The sequence below is a fragment of the Galeopterus variegatus genome, unplaced genomic scaffold, assembly GCF_000696425.1.
Source record: "Galeopterus variegatus unplaced genomic scaffold, G_variegatus-3.0.2 Scaffold2573, whole genome shotgun sequence".
Lineage (NCBI taxonomy): Eukaryota > Metazoa > Chordata > Mammalia > Dermoptera > Cynocephalidae > Galeopterus > Galeopterus variegatus.
This window is the reverse complement of record NW_007728684.1, coordinates 227,553-236,920: the sequence shown is the minus strand read 5'-3', so window position 1 is coordinate 236,920 and position 9,368 is coordinate 227,553. Positions and strand designations below refer to the sequence as shown.

The window sequence follows — 9,368 nt, the reverse complement described above, 5'->3', positions numbered from 1 at the left end:
CCCAGAAACATTAAATAAACATCTCGAGACTGTCTAACGTTATAGGAAACCGGCCAAACATCTAAAAGCAACCAAGCAAATGCCCAGTCAAGAAAAACCACATTTGAGACAGGTGAATGTGTGGTGCTGTGCTTGCCCTTGCTGTGCTACCTTCCTGGTGCAATGTGGTCTGAAGAAAGCCATGGCCTGGGCCCCGGTTCCCTTCCATGACCTGGGGAGAGCAGGGGGAACCTAATCTGCAGCCCTCTGACCTGTCTGGGGGCTGCCTGATTGGTTTCCGTGTCATATCTCTCTGAGCCCAGATGGACAAAAGTGGCACCGCTTGGATTTCAGGTGAGGGGAAGCCACGGGAAGCAGTGGGCCCAGCTTGTGAAAACCACAAGGGGACGACAGGCCCACAGATGTCCGGGCAAGAGACCACGAACTGAAGGATACGATAGAACAGCTAAGGCCCCAAGAAGAGACGAGACTCTTAGGGAAATTAAAACATTTAAAAGCAGTCACGTGTACAGAGTAACTGGGGGAAAAGCACACACAGAGGCCAGGGACGACATTGTCCCAGAAAAGGACTGAGCAAAGCAGGGCAAAGCCTCATCTTCCCCCAACTAAAAAATCACACACAGGTTGCGTACTGTGAGCCGTTCTATCCTGGACTATGCGTAGTGTGGTAGGGAGATCAGTGCCGCTGCTCCCAAAGATCAACATCTAATCCCTGGGACAGGTGAGTACGTCAGGTTTCATGACAAAGGGGAACTAAGGCTGCAGATGGTTGCTAGCCAGCTGGTTTTAAAATAAGAGGAGTGTCCTGGCTCATAGTGCTCGGTCAATGTAAGCACAGGACTTAAGAGTGGAAGAGTGAGGCAGGCGGGGGGATCAGGATCATGTGACATGAGAAGGACCTGCCATTGCTGGACTCGAAGGAGGAGGAAGGGCCACGAGCCAAGGAATGCAGGCGCCTCTAGAAACCGCAAAAGGCAAGAACAGGGCTTCTCCCCAGAGCATCCAGAAGACCCCACCCTGCCCACACCTCAATTTCAGCCAGTGAGACCTGTCTTGGACTTCTGACCTTGAAAACTGGAAGATAATGAATTTTGTTGCTTTATGCCATAGTTGCAGGATTTGCTACCACAGCAATAGAAAATAATACATATAGGATGTAAAAGATATTATTTTCCAATCCACATTTCTTTCAGTTGGAATTTTGGGAACACTCCCTGCGTGTAGCAGGAGGCAGGGTTTCTTGTCATTTATTATTTGCCCTGAAAGTCCCTCAGCAGGTCCCAATGCTCCTGCATATGCAATGAGTCCAGCAGATTCCAGGAGGAGTTCCTTGACTCTGCTGGGGGAGCAGCCCAGAAAATTTCACAACAGGAGCAATGTGCACGCATGTGTGCATGTTTGTGTGGTGTGTATGGTGGCTGTGGTATGCATGCATGTTGCTTACTGACATGTGCTGGTTAGGAATTTACCAAACGGGAAGAAGAAATTAGGTTGGAGAGCCAAAGACCAATAGTGAAGAGTTGTTTTATTTCTGTATTTAACAAGGACAGGCATGCTGAGGCCCCGTGGCGGAGCACAGCAGACACAGCAAAGATTGTGCCCAGCAGCCCAGCCATCAGCTACCTGCTTTGCTGCACGACACAGCTGTCCACAGTAGTGAAGAGTTGTTTTATTTCTGTATTTAACAAGGACAGGCATGCTGAGGCCCCGTGGCGGAGCACAGCAGACACAGCAAGGATTGTGCCCAGCAGCCCAGCCATCAGCTACCTGCTTTGCTGCACGACACAGCTGTCCACAGTCTGGCAGGCAGTGCCCCTGACCCATCACACAGCCAGGCTCCTCATGGGAGCACACACATATGCACAAACATGTTCAAAATTGTGCATACACAAGTGTGCTCACACACTACACTCACATACTCACACTTATGCAAGTACACATGTATGCATGAACTTATACGTCCATACATGCACACATGCACAGACACGCACAAGCTCATAATGCACACGTGCACACAATGCTCACATGCACACTTGTGCACATACATGCATGAACTGACACACCTACATATGCTGCACAGATGGGCACACACACGCACATATGTACACACACACACACACACACATACACACGGCTCTGAGTTTGGAGAGGAGAGTGATGCTGCCCCACCTGTCCGTGAGGTGCCACATGGTAGCAACGGAGGCTGGCAGTGGCCTGAGGACAGTGGGAAGGGATAAAGGGATAAGGAATTTACTGGTAACAACATAGAAAGTCCAAAGGTTATTGTTATGCTAGAAAAATATTAAACTTCATAAAACCCATATTTATTCAAAAAATCTATTCAGAAAGTCTGGAAAAGCATAATAAATATCTGTACAGTGGCCACCATCGCAAACATGAAATATAAAGCGTGAACATAAAAACGATCTGTAAACATAACTGCTGAGCTTGTAAACAAAGTGCTGGGTCGGAGGAGCTGGGGTCGGGGGAGTGTGCGCGCAGCACAGCCGGCCGCGGACGCGCCCTCTGCCTCTTCCTTACACACAGGGACCTGCAATGTCCTTCTCCATTCTAGAATTTGAATGTCTCTTGGAAAGGCAAGGGCAACACAACCATGTCTGGAGTAGAACAGAGTGCAAATCACACTTCATCGTGTGCTTGAGAGAATCAGTAAAGCATAAGGTAAAAATCGCAGTGGGCAGCTTTAGGAATAACACCATTTAATGAACAATACTGGCTAACATTAAGTGCTAGGATCACTGAAGAAGTCAAACAATCTTCCAAACATCAGTACACGCACAATTAGTTTAAAGTCATGTACAAATCTGACCTAAGGGTGAAAGGGGGGGAAATCCTCAGCTCTTGCCCGCGTTTGACTTTGGGGGTGGAATTGGCCAAGCTCTCCCATCAATGGGCTGCAGGATGGGGGACTCTGTAGGGTGGCGCCATCTAGCGGTGGGCTAGGGAGCTCGAGACCTCGGGCTCGGTTTTCTCATGACAAGTCCTGCGGTGTTTAGGATGCAGCCGGTTATGACCTTCTGTGTGAGCAGGGCGAGCTATTTAACTTTCTGGGAAGTCTACGTCATTCGTGCAAACCACACGGAGTCTCTCATTACATGTGGAGGTGAGCTGAACGGGTGAAGTGAAACTTGTCATCACACCTTCATGCACACATCAACCGCTGCTGATAAGGCCCGGTCACTTGCTGTTCACTTGAGTTTTGAAAGTTTAGTGTAAAATATTATAACTTCTTTAGGCTGACTTTCTGTTGAAGGATTTCAAGTATCATTTTGTGCTGGATAAGGGTGGGAACGTGGAGGGGTTCTACAGACACTCGGCGAGCAGGTGACCCATATCGTGCTCTGCTGTCGCACGGCTAATGTGGTTGGGGACAGTCTGGTGTGCCGGTGAGTCTCATCGGTCCCTGTGGCATGCTCAGTTCAGAACCTAAGGCTGTGCAAATGGGCATGACTGAAAAAGACAACAGGCCGGCACGATGTGGCCCATGGAGAACACGCCACGGCCGCCTTCTCAGCGATGATTTCTCAGTCACTCCTGGGGTCCCCTCCCCTTCCTCCGTCAGAACTTATGGACCATAAGCAAACACACACACGTGCAAACGATCCCAGCCAAAGCCCGGCAGCCGATGCCTGCGTAGGGAGCAGATAGATGTAACACCTTTGTACACTTCTAGGAGAACAAAATCTGAGACCTAAGAACTATCCACTTTTTTCTAAGTTTCTATGAAATGGAATAATTCAGACCTAAAAAATGATCATAGTGGAAGTCATTTTAGTCTTGGGAAAAAGCATTTTCTATTGAGAAAATATAAGAAGTGCCCAACGGACACTATAGGAAAACAGGTACACGATCTGTCCCTACCTTTTATATTTTGTGGTTCTCTGGGGAAGAAAAATCATGAGATAATTAAAGCTTCTGAAACGAGTTTATATTTTAAGGTCTGAACATAATTAGACCAAGCTAAGGGGTTATTTTTCAGAATGCAGCAGTCTTTGTTTGTGTGTGTGCCAGAGCAGATGGAGATGGAGGGGAAAAGGAAACAATGAAATACCGGCTCCTTAGTGAAAACCTGGCTGTGACCAACGTGGGCCCCCCGTGCCCCACCTGGCACACAGGGGCTACTCCTCAGCGGTGCTGGGGGGAAGGCGCTGGTGGCAGTGCGCGGGGAGCCAGCTGGGTGGGCCCCTGGCTGGGGGACCGCTGGGAGGGCATCCTCGGCATCCGTATGGGAGGCTGAAGGGCATGTTCGCTCTCTGGGCAGCGTGCAGGGCCTGCCCAGGAACCTTCTCACATGATTTTATTTAAGAAAGGACAGCACAGCATGGCCCACGCCTGTGTGCACAGCACACCCAGGGCAACATAAAATACCAGTGAAATGTCAATTTGAAAACAGATCTATGCAACACAAACACACAACGCAACACAAAAGCACAGCTTCTACAAAGTGCATCACTACTGTCCGTAAGGCGACCTCAGCTTCCTCCCTGCCACCCCTGCCCTGGGGGGAGGGGGCCTCTGGGCTCTAAAGCATCGGTGGGAGGCGGCAAAGCCCAACTTTTCCAGTAGCTGGTTTTTCTGCAGACCAGAAAAACACAAGCGAGCACAGCAAACCCTGCTCTGGGTCAGCACACGCAAGCTGCCGCGGGCTCGGCACGGCCACCGCCACTGCTGGAGCTCTCGGAGAAGCCTCTGGTGGCCCATGACTGCGACAGTCACGGCCCCTCCAGGGGAGGGCCAGGACATGGCAGATACAGCTCCACCTGGCCCCTTCCCGGAGCCCCTCTCGATGCTGTGAAGTGTAGCTTTCGCGACAAAGCCATGCTACCCCGATTCTTGGCTGGGCTCTTTCTGCTCATTCAAACCTGTGACAGGAAAGGCGAGGCCACCCAGCACCCCGGTCAAAAACTAGAGGCGGCGGTGCGGTAACAGCTCTTTGGATTTCTTTGGACGGGACCAGGCGTCCCCTCCGGGGTGCCACAGTGAAAGCCCCACATCATTCCACCTGCCAGAACGCCAGAGTGCTGGTGGCTCCCGCCCTCTGACCGCCCATGACACCTCCTCCACTGACACTGTCCTACCAGGACCACGAGGACGCCTCTGCTGGGAGGAGAACCGAGGGACTCGCTTCATAACGGGAAAAATCTCTCCCCATAGAAGTATAAGCTGTGACATGATAAGACCTAAGATTCTGAAGGAGCCTCTAGGATCAGCACGGTGGCACAGTGGCATTTGGTTTTGCTCAGGATGGAGGAGGCAGGTGCAGGGTTGGCACAGCAAGGCTCTGAGACGTCACTGGTCGGGATCTGTGCCAGGGCCGAAAAAGAAAACACACAAACGGCGAAGGCGGGTTCTGCCTTCATGCTGGACGCGTGGTCACGGCAGGGTGCCCGTGAGCAGGATCCGAGTCCGGCGCCTGCGAGCCCAAGAGGGCGCTGGGCTGGGGACGCATGGGGCTGGCGACCAGGCGTCTTGCTTTCCTGCTATAACCGCGTGGATGTGAGTCTCTTCATGCCTCGGCGCTGGGCCAGGTTGGATGACAGCACTGGCTCTAGCCGCGGAGCTTGAGGTGTTCTGTTCAGAGCGAAGTAGGTGGCAGCCACAGCACCCTGCAGAAGAAAGGGGAGGACAGGGTGTGACCACAGCATGCATCCACCCTGAGAGTGAAGCTGAGGCCACGGGACCCTGCTCAGCCTTAGTTTCCCCTCAGGTAAAGAAAGCGCAGAAAAAAGACCCTCCCACCCCCAGGATTAGTGGAGTGTTGTGTGTACCAAGCCTGCCGCGGTGTCAGCAAGCAGTGGGCCCCCATCAATAATGGTGATTTTACCCTTAATACTATATCCACCTGCCATCCCAGCCCAACCGCGCCTTGGGGGATAAACATCTCAGACTTATGCAGAGACCCCAGGACGAGGCCACATGATCCCCTGCACTGCTGATAGTGAGGCCAGGTCTGTGCTCGGGGCCTGTTGGATCCACAGGAACACTCACGGCAATGCCATGACCAATCCTAACTGGGTAACTCCCATTCCTGCAAGTGTGGGGACGGTCTACACTTCTCAGAAGAGGGGTCCTACCCAGGGTGCAGGGCTGCCTGACAGAGGGATGCTGCTCTGAGTGTAAGTCACTGTGAGATGAGGACATTGCAAACCTCTGGTCCAGAGCTGAGAACACTGGAACTTTGAGTGCTACAGCCATGGCCCTCCCGCCCTCCACCACCAGAGAAGTTGTAAGTCATTCAGGTGGGCCTTCTGTGGCCCTCTCCTGCTCCCGCTCCCCCATCCTGCTTCCTTATAGCTCACTGGTACCTTCACCAGGTGCACGTCCTGTCTGCTGAGCTGGTTTTGGGACAGGTACTCTCTGTTGACAATCCACGGGTGTTTTAGCACTTGAACTGCTGTCAGGCGCTGGTGAGGGTCGACGTGGAGCATCTTGGATACGACATCCTGTCGGGAAGGTGGAGAGGGAGCGAGGGGGTGACCGGAGCTGCGTCAGACAGCCTCTCAGCCAAGTTCCTGCCTCCCTCCCACGGCCAAACCCACCCTTGGTTCTGAGAGCGATTCTTGGCATTTGGGGGTCCAATGTTTACTTTCAGGTTTATAAACATGTGAATGGTTTTTAAGTTTCAACTATCACCAACTTAGCAGTTCATGGAAGGCTTACCTTTTATTAAAGATTTTACGTCTAAAGAGAAATTGAATGTGGAAATGTTAGCTAATGCGTGTAAATTGCTGAAATGGTATTTTAGTAAAAATGATAACTTTTCAAAGTGAGAAGCTGAAATAATGAACATCCCACAGACAGAAACCAGTTCATGACAATGTGCAACATAGCTACATTTTTTTTTTTCCTTTTTGTCTTTTTTTTCGTGACCGGCAACGGATCGCAACCCTCAGTGTCGCGCCCGTACCAGACCGGGACCGGCAACGGGATCGCAACCCTCAGTGTTGCGCCTGCACCTCGCTCAGCCAGTGAGCCGTGTCTGTATGTGGGATCCGAACCCTCGGCGGGAGCGCCGCCGCGCTCCCAAGCGGCGCACTGTAGCAGTGCGCCACCGGGCCGGCCCCAACATAGCTACATTTTTATCATGACTATCCACAAATATTTACTACAAATCATCACTAACCACGAATCTACAATCTGTGGCCATCACCTATGCCCAATGGGCGCATGTCTAATAAAGGTAATTTTCTTATATGATTGCAAAGTAGTAAAGATAAAAAAAAATTTTAACATGGGTTTAAATATAGGGCTCCACTTCAGACATGCATGTTAGCAATACAGGCGTGATACGTGTTCAGTTACATATGTGGATATGTTTGCACAGTGTTTCGCAAAACGTGTTGCCCCACTCAAGGCCTCTGATCTAGTCATGATGTCCGTGAGGAAAGCAGGGCAAACTGAACTTTCCCTATTTTGCAGGTAAAGACGCTGAAGTTTATAGTGATTAACGGCCCAGGGAAGGCCCAAGATGAGAATCCATATTCTTTCCACCGGCCTCCTCTCCTTCCTTCAGTATCCTACCCCTTCTAAAACTGAAACAAATGAGTGAGAATGCACAGTAATGTGAAGTACAATTACTCAATAGAATTTCTGTTCATAAACCACAAGAAAGAAATACTATGTACTATATAACAACATCCTGTTTCTATAGAGAAATCCAATGCCTTTTAATATTTGATAACATTAACCTTGGTAACTTCTTGAAACCAATATCTCTTGAATGTATTATTGCTCCCATTTTCAGGTGTAAAAAATGAAAGCAAAGAAAAAATTACTGACGTGCTCAGGATCTCGCAGTCATGACACTGAGTGAAGCAATACAGTTTTATTCAGTGCACTCAGGATGCTGATAAAGTTAGGCTAATCCACAGTTTGGTCTGAGCATGGAGGATTGGAAGTTCCATTGTGTGGTGAGCAAGAGAAGGGAAAAGACATCAGGAAAAGATGAGGGAGGGGAAGACTTGGCACTGGCAGGGCTGGTGGTCCTGAGCCCCAGAGTCGGTGAGGTCCTGGGGGCAGCAAAGCCCTCTGCCTGCAGCAGTGATCTTGATAATGCACCATTGTCCTTGACTTTACTCCTTTCCTGACACCTTCTCCTACTCCCAAGATCACCTCCAAAACAAACCACCAGCACCCCCTATATCTCTGCCATACACCTGCCATTATATCTCCTCCACTGTCCTCTCCACAAGCTCCTCCACCATAACCTCCATTTCCACTTCTACTGCCACCTCCACCATCTCCTCCTCCAACTCCTCCACCATCACCTCCACCAACCATCACCTCAACATCACGTCCACCATCTCCTCCACCATCACCTGCATGATCTGCTTCACCATCTCCTTGACCATCACATCACCATCACCTCCACCATCTCCTCCACCATCACCTCCACCATCACCTCGACATCATGTCCACCATCACGTCCATCATCTCCTCCAACATCACATCCACCATGTCCTCCACCATGTCCTCCACCATCTCCTCCAACTCCTCCACCATCACCTCCACCATCTCCTCCACCATCACCTCCACCATCTCCTCCACCATTTCCACTACCATCACATCCACCATTACGTCCACCATCTCCTTCACCATCACCTCCACCATCACCACCCCCATATCCTGCACCATCACCTCCACCATCACCACCCCCATCTCCTGCACCATCACCTCCACCATCACCACCCCCATCTCCTGCACCATCACCTCCACCATCACCACCACCATCTCCTCCAACATCACGTCCACCATCTCCTCCACCATTACCTTGACATCACATCCACTATCTCCTCCACCATCACCTCGACATCATATCCACCATCACCTCCACCTTTTTCTCTACCATCACCTCCACCATCTCCTCCACCATCACCTCCACCATCTTCTCTACCATCACCTCCACCATCTTCTCTACCATCACCTCCACCATCACCTCTACCATNAGCAGTGCGCCACCGGGCCGGCCCCAACATAGCTACATTTTTATCATGACTATCCACAAATATTTACTACAAATCATCACTAACCACGAATCTACAATCTGTGGCCATCACCTATGCCCAATGGGCGCATGTCTAATAAAGGTAATTTTCTTATATGATTGCAAAGTAGTAAAGATAAAAAAAAATTTTAACATGGGTTTAAATATAGGGCTCCACTTCAGACATGCATGTTAGCAATACAGGCGTGATACGTGTTCAGTTACATATGTGGATATGTTTGCACAGTGTTTCGCAAAACGTGTTGCCCCACTCAAGGCCTCTGATCTAGTCATGATGTCCGTGAGGAAAGCAGGGCAAACTGAACTTTCCCTATTTTGCAGGTAAAGACGCTGAAGTTTATAG

General features: G+C 50.3%; 1 protein-coding gene across 1 annotated transcript in view; it reads right to left on the bottom strand.

The window, feature by feature from the left end:
- Window positions 1-5,324: 5,324 nt before the first annotated feature.
- LOC103598337 (ribosomal protein S6 kinase alpha-2) overlaps window positions 5,325-9,368 on the bottom strand; it is a 60,701-nt gene continuing 56,657 nt past the window's right edge. Inside the window, exons 9-10 of the mRNA XM_008582332.1 lie at window positions 6,327-6,464; window positions 5,325-5,627 (exon numbers count right to left, since the gene is read on the bottom strand). Coding sequence (XP_008580554.1) covers window positions 5,502-5,627; window positions 6,327-6,464 — 264 coding nt within the window. The 3' untranslated portion in view covers window positions 5,325-5,501. The remainder of the gene's footprint in view (window positions 5,628-6,326; window positions 6,465-9,368) is intronic.